Genomic DNA, 13,714 nt, shown 5'->3' with positions numbered 1-13,714 from the left:
AGGACTGGGAGAGGGATTCCTGGAAAGTGCAACCCCAGTGACCTGGTGACCCAGACTGGATACATGGTTATGGATGGGTGGGCGGTCAAATATGAAATCTAGACAGACATGGATGTACACTGTAACTGGTGGATAGTAAACTCGGTGTCTGTGATAACGATGCTTAAGAGTCCGTCTTTACTATGAATGCATCTGCAGGGTTTGCTGCTGTGCTGCTTAATTGCAGATCCCTCTGCTGCTGAACTGTTCTGCTGACCTGTGCTGCTTTTCTCGGGGATATTGGATCCTCCACGTCTGCAGCACTTCTGCTCACTCCAACATATTAAACCGGGGGAGGGGACTTCATTTCTCCATCATCTGCACACCCCCCTTCCTTTCCTGCCTGATACTCCCTCCACTGCCTGCAGGCATTTGCAGAGTGATCAAATTACCCGTTATTACCGCGTGGTGCCATCACATTACTGTTATTTAGCCCAGTGACCGGCCTGGACTGATCGACACTCTCACACACATGTACACAAAACCAAAGCCGTTAACTAACCCACACCGGTGAAAATGTTAACGACCAGCTCCCACACCTAAAATCAATCGCATATGTGTGTATTGGATTGATTGGAGGCAGAATATCTCTGTTTGTTTATATTATATTTATATTAGTTTTATTTCTTTAGCAGTTGGAGCCCCTTTAAAGTTACTGTTTTGATTATGAAATCCTAAGACAAAGATAATCAGTGTTTCAAATCCTAAACACAAACATTTGTTGCTGGGAAGACTAAACCCCACTCTGATGAAGGTGCTGTGTTTTTTGGCTACATTAGGGTAGCAAATGGGGAGACATTCGGAGGAAACTCCAAAGGAGGCCTAGAGTCTCAGTAAAGATGGGGAAAGGGACCTGCAAATTGAATGAAGAGAGTTCAGGTGGTTCAGATGTTTAACAACAATGTCTCCTGGGCACCTCCAGGGTGTCTTGTTTTAGGCACGTATTTTTATTACTTTTATCATCAGGAAAAACACTTGCTAGCCCACAGTAACTGTTATCCTCACTTTACCTGCTTTGCTGTGTGTAAAGAAGCTGCCTGAGCTCTTCCTGTCCAACACAGAGAGCGGAAGGCAGGACAGGAGGGAGCATGACCAGGAAAATAACAACAGAACAAGTTCAAAGAAAAATCCCAACACTTCCAAACCACAGATATGGATATAAATCGAGGGTGTAGCTCGTGTACAGGCCACTGTTGGGTTTAGACTCTTTATTTCGAAGCCTTTTTGTGGTCATATTTGCAGTTTTCTTCTTGGTAAATTCTCAAATGTAATATTACTCCCGACTGATGTTTTTGTCTTTTCCTCCCCCTTCAGGTCATGAGTGCCTTCAAGAAAGACCCAGCTGAGAATAGCCGCACCTGTTCAAAGCCACGCCCTACTTGGGCCTCGCCCTGCCCCCCACCGCTGGACTCCCACCATGAGTAAGTTCCAGCCAGTTGTTTATTATCGACTGGCTGCTTGTTTGCTCACCCTTTCACTTTCGCTGCTGTGTTATTATTTTATTTATTTATTTTACTTTTCTAATGCTGGATTGGTGGCTTTAGAGTTTGACATCATGAACACCAGTTAGAGACAATCAAGTAGGAGAATCTACAGGCCTTCATGGTCAGGATAGTTTTCATATGAAGATGCGATGTGTAGGACTTTTTCTATCCGTGATGCTAGAAGCACAGAGGAGCAAGTGCTGCAACCCTAGCCACCTCATTCCTCATCAGTCACTCTGCAAAGCATGATGGGAGGGCGACTGGAGAGGGATGGGGACTCAGTCAACTCAATGCACAGTGTGTGCGCGTGCATGCGTGCGTGTGCGCTGCTCTGCTGTGTGGTCATGTGACTGCAATGGCTCGGCCCCACATGTCAGCTCAGTGTGAGTCATCCAGCGAGTACAGGATTTTCTGTTAATGTGTTCCTACTTGTACGCACGCACACACGTGCTCATACGGTGCACCGTATATACACAGCTGATCACTGTCACACAGAATGTAGTTTGTCTTCTGCTGGACATACGTGATGCATGATACAGATGAAAGACAAATAGACTCCAGAGTAGAGACTTTGAGAGACAAAAGATGGCAATTGACCCGCTTTATCTCCCATTTTGGTAGTCGAATTGAAGCGCTTTTGTGTAACGATACATGGACGTCAAATCTTGATATTTTAATAAATACTCTTATAATACAATGAAAAAGACGACTTCTCTTCTGCACCACTATCCTGAGATAATGTCCAAGCGAACTTGGATCAAATCAACTCAGCTGAAAACCTACAATGACTAATGACACAGTTAATTGCAGAGTTGTCTGAAACAGATTGCATGTAATTGCCAATTTGACTACATTCAGTCACAGACGGCAACATTTATGGTAGGTTTTTGTGACAGTATTGGTGACAATATAATTTTGCAGCATAAAAATAACTAATGAGATGATTTTATCTTATTGACTAAAAACAGATATTGAAATCTATCTAGATACCCACCTGTTGTTCAAATGTTGTGTTTGTCAGGGGCAACCAATAAGAAGAAACCTTAAAGGAAGGGAAGGGGAGCTAAAACAGCTTGTTTCATACAGAGTATACTGAAGTCCAGTATGAGATAAATGAGGATTACTTTGAACTGTGGATCATGCAAAGCTACTCTGGTAGAGGTGCTGTTGATTTGGGAAGAATGGACATTTATTAAAAGGATTTTGGTTCTTTGGAAACTCTTATCACAACAGTTTGCAGCATGAATATGATAGCAGATGTCTACAGTGGTTTACTCAAGTTCATTTAACAGAGCTACAGCTGCTTCAGAGGGTCACTGCTGAATCTTATCTTGATTTACTGCCTGCAGCTAAACGTGTGAGATGTTAAGAAAGGAATGGTTTATTTATTCACTCCAGCAACAATAGATTTATTTGCTCTTTGATATCAGGTCACTGCATTTACAGCGCTGCCCTCTCCGACCTTTTCTTCTTTGCCGTTTAGCTCACGTTACAGATCGGGGATTGAACGGGAGCCAGCAGCATCTGCTGCTGCCAGCAGTCTCTCTGCACTCTCCAGCGTTTCTCCACGCAGAGCCACAAGGCCGAATATTTGTGTACCAGCAAGCTGGGAGTGGGTTACCGGGGCAACCCAACACATGTGAGGCATGTACTGGAAGCCGATTGGATTAGACAGACACTTCTGAAGGGGGGGTGCTAAGAGATTTAACCTGATTAATGATTTTTTTTTCTCCTTTGCACACACACTCAAAGAGGTGGCGTGTGTGTCAGGGGTGTTTGGATGGCTGATGTGATTTATTGTGAGTGATGTGAATAAAGGGAGTCTTGACTGATGAGCTAAGTCTTGTGCGGTGGAAAAAGTAACCGGCACCTTGGAGGTTTACGCGACTTTGTGTGTGTGTTGTTTTTTGTTGTTTTTTAATTGATGTGTGTTAGTGTGTAATGCAAAGGTTATGGGAACAATACATTTTAATGTTGTAATATGTTGTCATCTAAGAGAATTGATGCAGATCTGAAAAGAACTCGTGCCACTCGGGCCAAGGTTAAATTGTATATAACTCAGATTCAGGTTTGCATGCATCATAGCAGACTAAACCTTATTGATACAGACAGCTGATGTCAAAAAAATCAGCATTCACCTCACTAATGATTACAAAAACAACTAGAAACTAGTTTAAAAAAAAAAGCCAATTACCCACATAAATCACCATAATTGTGGACAGGCACTGTGCTTTTTTGGGAGTTTGTTATACCATTTCCTGGGGGGCAGATAAAATGTGCACGTCTACCCTGACTGCACAAGGAGATTATTTCTGATTGGACCACTTCCCAACTTGTACCTCCTTTCTACACAAATGAATTAGTTCTAATTGGATGTCGTCTCTCTTGTCTTTCATGTCATTTTTATTCATTGACCAAAGTGTCGATAGATTTCATCATAGTTTTTGTCCCCGTGCATTCGTTTTTATTTAGTTATTGTCCTATACACAGAATTTAACCTAATTTCAACCATTCACCAACTGAAATTCGAGCATTTTCTATTGAATAGAGGTCTCTAACATGTCTAGTACACAACTGTTAAGGCTAAAAGCTACCACATCTTCAAAAACACAGCATTTGATCAACATTTTATTTAGCTGTGAAATGGCTGAGATCAGAGACATCAACTCCAGATACAGAGATGACATGGATATCTAGTTTTATAAAATCTAAAACATGTTTATGTCGTTAATATTTGTATATCTAGATGTAATCTGTGCTAGTTGCGTGTTGCATGGTGAGCATATCTGCACAAGTCTCTAATAACTTCATCATCCAGTCCTCTGCATTATTGTCTATCTTGCAGATTTTTCTAGACCCTACTTTGACTCCAATTTTTTTTAAAAACATATTTTCAACAGCCTTTCAGGAACTTTTTGCTTTTTTTTTGGTTATTGTAAATGTGGACTTTTTGTTTGGATTTGGCATAAAACCTCCCAAAAACTCAAGTTTAACCAAGAGCCAACCTGAATATACGAAACCACCGGCCTGTTGCAGCCTTAAAACAGTATCAGTGTTAAATAAACAATTTAAAAAGGTTGTTTTAAAAAAGTTAATATCTAACCTTTGTGATGGGATCTCGCTCAAAGGCAGAAAACACAGCAGATGAACAAAGTTGGTGTTTTTTGTTGTCTTAATGGGGCCCGAATGAGCAGCCGGCGCGCTGGGAGAAAGTCTTTTATGTGTTTTCATTATTCATCTCAACCTTTGATAGAGTCACTCTCTCGCCTGGAGGTGGTTGGTGATGTTGATATCCTGGGCTAATTACCTTAATTACCCCCCTATAACACACAGAGCCACTGGCCTTGGCAGGGCGGGGTTAGCGTCCTCTAACAAGTCTCTTCCTCAACCAGGAAGGCTGACTCACTCCAGATGGAAGAAAGGGGGGACACGATAGCAAGGCTCATCTTTCAACTGCTATAAATGGATTAGACGCTGGATGCAGCTAGGGCTGCCACGATTAGTCCACTAGTCACGATTACGTCGACTATCAAAATCGTCGACGACTAATTTAATAGTAATAGTAATTGTAATAATGGACTGAAACAGAAAAAGGCAGCACTGCATGTACAAGGATGCCAGCTGCCGTTAAACCCCGAAGAAGAAGAAGCTGTGTCCCAAAATTCATAGCGCGGCCCAGCTCAGTTTCCAACAATTGCGGCTAGTTGCGGTTAGTTTTAATATTACTGTTATTTTTCTTTCTGGGTCACAAAATAAACGTTTAACATGTTTTCAGGCGAGAATGTAGCTGTGTAAACCTCAAATATCTGCTCAGTTTATCAAGACACCACATATTTTCAAAAGCGCTCCGACGTTTTCGGAGACGTCTGTTACCCACTAGCTCAATAGCTAGCTGGGGGCAAGGCTCACTAGAGCTTGTGAGAACAGCGGACTCCTGGCAAATCGTTTTCAAACCCACCCCCGTCTTTCGCTACTGAGGTTAAACATATATAAGTCACTTAGATAACTTAAAAATGTTACTGTTTGGCTTTTTTCAGTATTTTATTTGTTCCTGAGTAAATCGGTTTGGCTGAGATTAAAGTTATAGTTTTTACACAGCTGAATAAACATCAAGCCGACAACTGATTATCAGAAGTGTGAGATGCTCGAGAATATACTCCGGTGTCCTGTTATATTTTAGATAGCAAGGAGTTTATTAAACTTCACTGAAACAACCTGCAAATTTCATTAAAATTAATAAACTATCATCTTGTCTTTATTTTTAGTTAGCACATACCTTAAACACTTAAAGCTGTAAGCTAATGATAGTTATATAAGAGCAGATGCATGCTGGTGCAATAAGCTGGACGTTCTACATCCAATGGATGCATGATCTGATTAGTCGACTAATCACAAAAATAATCGGTGACTAGTCGACTATCAAAATAATAGTTAGTGGCAGCCCTAGATGCAGCATCACTGTGGGTGCTGCTTTCTCAAGGTTCTCACAGGAGGCCGGTGGGAGGTTAACAAAGGACCACTGGGTACACTGGACAGGGTTCAAGCTGTTCACCAAAGGGTCAAAGGAAGTTTTTGTGGTTGTTCATTTAGATTTTTAGACTATTATGTACGAAAATATAACTGAGTTTGTGTTTCGCAGTTGTGAGAGGGATCTGAATCACCAAGTGGAACCGAAAGCGATATTTTTAGGAAAGGGAAAAAAAAGACCAGGGTCTTGAAATGTCACCACAGGTTGAGCTTTATTTACTCATAGTCTCTGTGTGTTCATTGTTACACAACACATTTCATTCTGTGCCTTTATTAGATTTCTGTGGTCATCAGCACATGTCTTCAGAGCCGGTGTGATGCAACAAATAATACGATCTGTGAACAGAAGAAGCTGTTTGGTGATATAGCACAGAGTCATTATATCTGGAAATAATACACTGCACCTCTGTCTGTAGCACAATAACTTCCAGCCCTTCCCTGCAGACCAGTAGGAAATGGATTCCCAGCAGAGTGATAACAGTGGAAGGAGAGGAGATTGATGACAAATGAGGAACAGACTCACAAGCTGTGCAATGTTTTATTGCTGTTGTATAAACAGCACAGTTAGTTAAAGGAGGATAATGGCTGTACAGGAGTTTCTATCAGCAGCAACAGTTTGGTGTGTCTACATAAAAACACTTAATAAGCTCCTATTTGTTCTGTTTTGTTAAAGCTTTACTTGTGATTTAATGTATAGCAGGTTGGCTGTTTTATCATAGTCTGAATATCCAGTTATTGAAATGCTTTGCTGTGAAATATTTACAGAGCTCTCATTAAGAAATCTGCAACTAACCGCATGGATGTCAGCAGTGTTGGGACTAACGCGTTATTAAGTAACGGGTTACAGTAACTACATTATTATTGTGGTAACGAGCACGGTAACTAGTTATTATGCCAAAATCAGGAACGCGTTAGTCGTTACTGGGATTTAGATAGGGTCGTTACTCGTTACTTCGTGTGGTGGCTATTGCGGAGCTTCCACAGATTCAGTAACATTAGCAAGTGGTGGAGGCAGCAGGTGGATGAGGGAAAGGGGAGGCAGGAGGAGGAGCAGAGACCCGAGGCAGCCGCTGGTCCGAGTGTGAACTGAACTTCAGGTAAGAAGTTATGACCTGCAGTCTATCCGAGTCAGATATAAACCAAGTTTAGGTGGAGTTTATTTTCGTTATTCTGACTTTTTCCGTACTGCGTACTAGCTAGCATGATGGAGTTTCTATACAGCTGGGTGGGTGCTATGAAGTTAATGATGTTGAACTTTATTTTGTTCATAAGTTATTAGAGTTGCCAACTGTCCCGTCTGGTATTCAGATAAAATATTACGCGTTTCTTATTGAGGTGAAAAAGAACAGTTTGTCCCGTAATTCAGCTACAATGAAAAAGACACAAAGCTGGAGTTATTCTGTGTCTTTGCTGCACAGCTGCCTCTTCTTCTTTCATTCTCCCACCTCCCTCTCCCGTTTCTACTTCAATCATGAAAACTGATCAATGATCAGCTGATCGGCTCTCTTGTTTGTTTATCGCCCACTTTGCGCCAGAAAGAGGAAACCAGCCAATGTCACGTTAAACAACAGTAGCACGTTTAAGCTTGATCAGCAGTTGTTAGAATTTATTTAATATTAATTTCTAGTATCAGCTGATGTTTGCTGGAGCCACAGCTGCAAAAAAGCTGCTGGTCATGATGTCGGTTTGGTTATCTGGTGAGAGGGAAACATGAAGATGAAACCAGGAGATGTCCTTACTGAATCATCAGAGCTGAACAGGTGATGGAGAAACAGGTTTACCTTTTAGGTGACATGAATGAGTTGAAGGGAAGTTATGAACTGTTTCTGAGAGACAGATAACCCCAGGATCCTTTTTTATGAAGCTGACAGCTGGTAACTGTGCAGGTGCGGATCTAGCAAAGTTTTGCCAGGGGGGCCAGGTAGGGCATTAACAGGGAGAGGTGGGCACAAAGAAATACTTTTCTTTCTTATTCTCATTTAAAATGTCTAGCTTTTAAAAAATAATTATCTGAATCTTACAACAAACGATTGATAGATTGATGCATATATACCATCAAGACAGTGTACATCACTGTCACAACAGCGTTTGTTTTTATTCAAAGGCTTTATGAGTTTTCCTATAATGGTGGGCCAGTCTCTAGTCAAAACGCCCGGGCCGATTTTTTGTCCCAGTCCAGCCCTGTATGCAGCTCATCTGCAGTCTGGTGTTACCTACATCTTCCTATTCAGAAGGCAGAATTTCCGAGTTCTGAGTACAATCAAAGCACCACGACTGCAGTTTTTTGTGTTGGATGTAAAAGGCGCACATGACGCTGTGACGTAGGCTAGAATCATGGCAGCGGTCAATGATGGTCCAGGCGTGGGATTTCTCTCGTGGAAATATGCACATTATCTTTTCCTTTCTATTGGTAGGTGGCACAGTGCACTTGTGGCAAGTAAGCAAGCTAGAAGACTGGCAAAGTTATGGAAGCAACACATTAATAAGAGAATTCTGAGTAAAACCAAAGTTACTTTCCCTAGTAACTAGTTACTTTGAAAGTAATGAGTAACTTGAAGTAACTGAGTTACTTTTGATAGAAGTAACTAGTAATGTAACTAAGTTACTATTTTAAAGTAACTTACCCAACACTGGATGTCAGTAATATTAATGTATGATATGGCTTGTTTTTTTGGTTGCAAAATTTTAATTTCTGAATTAGGAACTGTAGCTGGGAGATAATGCAGTGAAAGTAACTGTGAATCTTAAGGAAACATCTCATTTATCTGTCATGCATCTCTGCTCCTGTTCATTTTAAACACTTGTGGAAACAGCAGTGGTTTTTTGGAAAGGTGAAATTTTCCTTTCAGCACCACATGTTTTGCTAATTCCTGATATATCACATGACCTTATGCTTTCAAGTGTGGTGGTTTCACAAACAGACCAGCAGCCACCCAAGATGATCATCGTAGTGGCTACTGGTCTGTTTGTGAATATGCTAACTCTCCCGAACTCCAAAAGAAGCATTTAGATGTAATGCAAGTCTGACTTTCTGACATATGACCGCACATGCGGGATGAGAGTTTGAGGGCAGACATGGACCGTTAACTCCAATCTGTTCACCTGTCCTTCGCCCACACACAGACGTGTACCTTCATCTCTCCCTGTCAGGAGAAGCCTGATGTCATCGCGTGGCGTGCTGGGCCCACAGTGTGTCTGGGCGTGGCGCAGGATAATTATCTTCTTCGTCAAAGCCTCATCTGGTCTCCATCTGCTGGACTCGGAAAGCTTAACCACAGAGCACACAGGGAAACAGTGTTTACACTCACTGCCCTGCTAGACCTGCAGGTTCTATTAAAACTCAAGTCGGTTTGCAGGTTTTTTTCCAGCCTTACCCCAACAGCATCGCATGTTAACACCTGGCTGCAGCTCCACAAATATACAGCCTTTCTATAGATAGCATCAGTGAGGTTCTGTTGGAAATATTTGTCTGAGCACCCACATGTTGCGTATAGCTCTTGAGGGAAGGGAGAGTGTTATTAACTCCACCATAATTTCCAAGCTTGGGAACTTCATGAACATAAGCGTGCAGTCCCCACTATGATGCTAATCATGTCGGGTACGTGTCAGCTAATAGCGCTCGTGTCTCCCCGCTGTGCTTGTCATTCTTAGCTTGACACATTCAGATCCAAATAGCTCTTAGCGGGCGTTCAGAGGCGGAATAGAACTGTGTCAAAGCACTGCTTTAAACGAGGCGTGTTGGTTACTGTACTTTGAGATTAGGACTGTCATGTTGAGATGCCGTGGAAGGCAGTGAAGTTCAGAACCTGTGCTGAACACTGCAAAGATTATGATCATAACCAAAGCCAAACAATGAGGAACTGAGTTTACAAAAAAAAAAGCAGACAAATGAAGCCGAGGCTAAAAACCAGAGTTCCTGGAGAGGCTGATGAGTCACCTAGACTCCCATTTTAAATTCTGAACTATACAATGAAATACAGCCTGGAACAAAAAGCTTGTGTCTCTGATGAGCCACTTATGATGCAAGTTAAATCCCTGTTTTATGTTTATGGTATGTCTGTTAGTAATTAGTATCCTTGTCGTAACTGATCAGTTAGGGCTTTATCTTTTCCTCCATTTATGGTGATGACAGCCATCGATGCTAAAATCAAGACTTTAAAACAGGGCGTCATAAATAAATGGCTATGTGAAGCTGTGATATACAGTTTATAATGGTACAACAAGCCAGGCTGACCACAGTGGTCTCATCAGAAGCTAAAGCTAAATCAGACGGTTTGTACTTTGGGTATTTGGCTTATATGCAGAGTTATTATAGTTGATTGCGAAATCTTTTTTTCACATCTAGTTTTAGTTAGTTTAGCTTAGTTCGCTATAATAAACTATCTTATTTGCTAGTTTATTATAGTAGTTGTAGTTGTAGTATAGTTAGGTTGCAGCCAGCAGCTTGTTAGCTTAGCGTAAAGTTTCAAAGACGAGAACCTGAGAATTTATTCCAGTCCCTCTGACAAAATTACAAACAAAAAACGGGGTTTCTCACTGACTGTGGTTTAGTTAAGTACTTAAAAGATCTGAAGGATTTCTAAAGCAGCAGAGCTGTTATTGCTGCAGGCTGTTTCTTAATGTCTGAGCTATTGCACAAATCTAAGTTTTGTCCGGTCCTATGTTCCCTTTTTTTTTTTCCTTTTCTTTTGCTTGGTTTGTGTTGGTTTAGCTGATGACACCACATCCCTGAAAACACTCGGAGGCAGCATTTGTTCTTGTGTTCATTGTGTTTTTCCCGTTAAGCTCTTAAGCCCTGAAGTGATGATGACACGTCTCCTTGTGTGAAATGTGTCCTCTTACTTTACAGCAGCTCCAGATAGTTGAAGCGTCTGTGCCCAAAGAATGACTCGAAGCTAATTATTGGAGAGATTGGAATTTGTTTGCGTTGGAAAAGCACCTTAGAAAAGAGGGCCATTTCAGTTTATTGTTGTTACGCAGGTCGGGCAGGTTTATTAGCCCGCTGTACTTCCTCTACTTCAAGGACCTGTTGCCTCAAGCATGCTGTGCATTTGAACTTGTACAGAGTCTAGGGATTAGGATTAGTCCAGATTTTATAACGGATGACATACTGTTTTCATTAATGCTGCTGTGGCACATCTAAGGGCTCCCACAGAAAGGAAGCGAGGCATGCGCCCCTAGCGTGGCATTAACGCTGCAGATGTGATGAATTTTCTCTGCAGCAGCAAAATGATCATCAAATCTGTGATGTTTACTCCCCAAATGCTACTTGTTGTGGTTTTTGCACAGACTCTTCTGTTTCTGTTCTTTTCTCTCGCTCTTTTTTTTTTTTTTTTTAAACCTGCAGTTAAATTTGTTTTGCTGTCTGCTTTATCGGCTTAACACAGAGATTCAACCAAAGCAGAAGCTGGGAAAATGAAAGCCATTCGCTTCAGAGCAGAAACCATCAAATAGGAATTGATTATTTCTCTTCACAGCGTTGCTTCCCATTCTTATGAGTTGTGATAGCAGCAACCAAAACAGTTGCAATTTGAACAAATTTGTACTTTGAAGGACTTTGTTCATTATTTATAGCTCATTATTTCTGTTCAGTTCAGTTCAGTACACCTTGCTAGTATCAGATTTGACCTTATTTTGCCTTCACAGCTAATTTAAGTCTTCATAGCATAAATTTAACAAACATTCCTCATAGATTTTGGTCAATATTAACATGACAGCATCACACGGTTGCTGCAGATATGTCGGCTGCACATCCAATCTCCCATTTCTCTGCATCCCAAATGTGCTCTACTGGACTGAGGTTTGTGACTGGGGAGGCTATTTGAGTCCAGTGAACTCATTGCCATTTTTATTAAACCAGCTTGAGATGATTTGAGCTTTGCAACATTCTGCATTATTTTGCTAGAAGCAGCAATCCAAAGATGAACACTGTAGTTAAAAACAAATTGACGTGGTCAGTAACAATACTGAGCGATGCTCAGGTGGTGCTACCAACATTGGTAAAACTACTGAGAAATAATACAGTTCTAAATGTGTATTCTATGTCATCCTTGTCACTATCAAGTTATTTACCATATAACCACTTTCTTAAAAAATGTTTTATTGATGGTACTTGGGACGACGCAGAGTCATCACAATCACTTCCCTAGATAATCAAAGATCAATCAGTTTCAGGAAGTTGTGTAGTTTTCCTATTAGAGATTAGATTTATGTTGTTCTGGTGTTTGAATCCATTTTGCCCTTGTGTTTGATGTAGTCTCTAAGTTTCAAGTCATACTACAATATTTTGGAAAGTATTTCAAGTCTGCATTTCAAGACCTGGGAAACTTTTGGTGTGTAAGTCACCAGTCTAGATTCATTTCAGGACTAAGATTCCTGAAATATTTTGGATTCACTTGTAAATTTAGAAGGTGGAAAAGTAATCTTCCCCCAGTCCTCCTCTTTTCTCTCTCCTTTCCACCACTGCACATAGGGTCTGCTGCCACTTTTTATTTTATGCCCTGCCCGTGTGTCCTCTATGACGGTCAGTGGCCAGCCTCTCTCTCTCCCTGTCTTTTCCTGCAGTTGTGAAAGATGCTCGGCTGCCGTGTTTGTGGTCACAGAGTTTGTGTGTGTGTGTGGGTTGGTTGGTGGTGGTGGTGGGGGGGTGTTACAGGAAGGAAGCTTTGCTGGAATATGATTACATCTTCCAGTAAACAAGGCAGCAGGAGGAAATGGATCCAAAGACCCTATCCTCAGGGCATCACGGTGCAGATACTAAAGCTGGAGAGAGAGATTTAATGGGTAATACAAAGTTACCGAGCGAGCACATGTGCCCTGGTACATGGCTTTAAAAATCAGACCTGACCAGTTATTGCTTTCTTTCTAGCCAAATCTTTTCTTACCAAGATACTGACTCCATTGGTCAGTTCAAGCTCTCACAGCTCCACAGAATTTGGCTTCTTTTTCCTTTCATTCATTTTTTTTTTTTTTTTTACATCTTATTGTTTCTTTATATACACGGGGATTGAAGGTTCATCCAGTTACCTGTTAAGTAGTCTTTGAAAGTGCCTGTGCTTTTTAAAGCTGGTATGTTAGGTAAACACTGTCTACAGTGCTTCTACATATTATTGATTATTATTACATCAGTCTCCTCGCCGTACCTTGCTGTGATGTCTGGCTTTTTTCAGATTAATGATAATGAATGAATGATAAAAAATTTGTGTGCATTAAAGTAAACCTGTTGATTGTAGCAGCTTCTGTGATTCAGTCTTAAAAATAATCCTTCTTTCACAGCTCATCCTCTGACTGAAACAAGCCATTTTTAGCTCAAGAGAGCTTTGTTCTGATTGGCTGCCCCTCAGAAACAGAAGGTTTTGACTGCAGTTGGGCGGGGCTTGTGCGCTCACAGGGAATCTTGTACATGTCCTGACCTCACAGCATTACTGGCCCTGTTCCAGCATTGTAGCGGTATGTTTACCATGGGAAATAAGGAAAAGCATAATAGGTGCCCTGCTTTCACATATAAAATGCAAGTTTCCTTCATGGACAATGACATGAACTCCATAACTTCCTGAAACCCACTCGACTTCCTGAAAATCAGTCTGTCAGAAATAATTAAATGATCCTGCTGTAGTTGGTATGAACTTACAGAATCATCCCAGCATTCTTAAATTTATGTATGT

The 13,714-nt window shown here is 41.2% G+C and overlaps 1 protein-coding gene across 2 annotated transcripts in view; it reads left to right on the top strand.

The window, feature by feature from the left end:
* The window catches only part of usp6nl (USP6 N-terminal like), a 101,334-nt gene that overhangs the window by 10,966 nt on the left and 76,654 nt on the right, over window positions 1-13,714 (top strand). For both annotated transcript variants that reach the window (XM_085137382.1, XM_085137381.1), the window contains exon 2: window positions 1,354-1,460. In XM_085137382.1, the coding sequence (XP_084993508.1) occupies window positions 1,457-1,460 (4 nt within the window). In that variant the 5' untranslated portion in view covers window positions 1,354-1,456. The remainder of the gene's footprint in view (window positions 1-1,353; window positions 1,461-13,714) is intronic.

Source organism: Neolamprologus multifasciatus, chromosome 17, assembly GCF_963576455.1.
Source record: "Neolamprologus multifasciatus chromosome 17, fNeoMul1.2, whole genome shotgun sequence".
In the NCBI taxonomy this organism is placed as follows: Eukaryota; Metazoa; Chordata; class Actinopteri; order Cichliformes; family Cichlidae; genus Neolamprologus; species Neolamprologus multifasciatus.
This window is presented reverse-complemented; position numbering and strand designations above follow the sequence as displayed.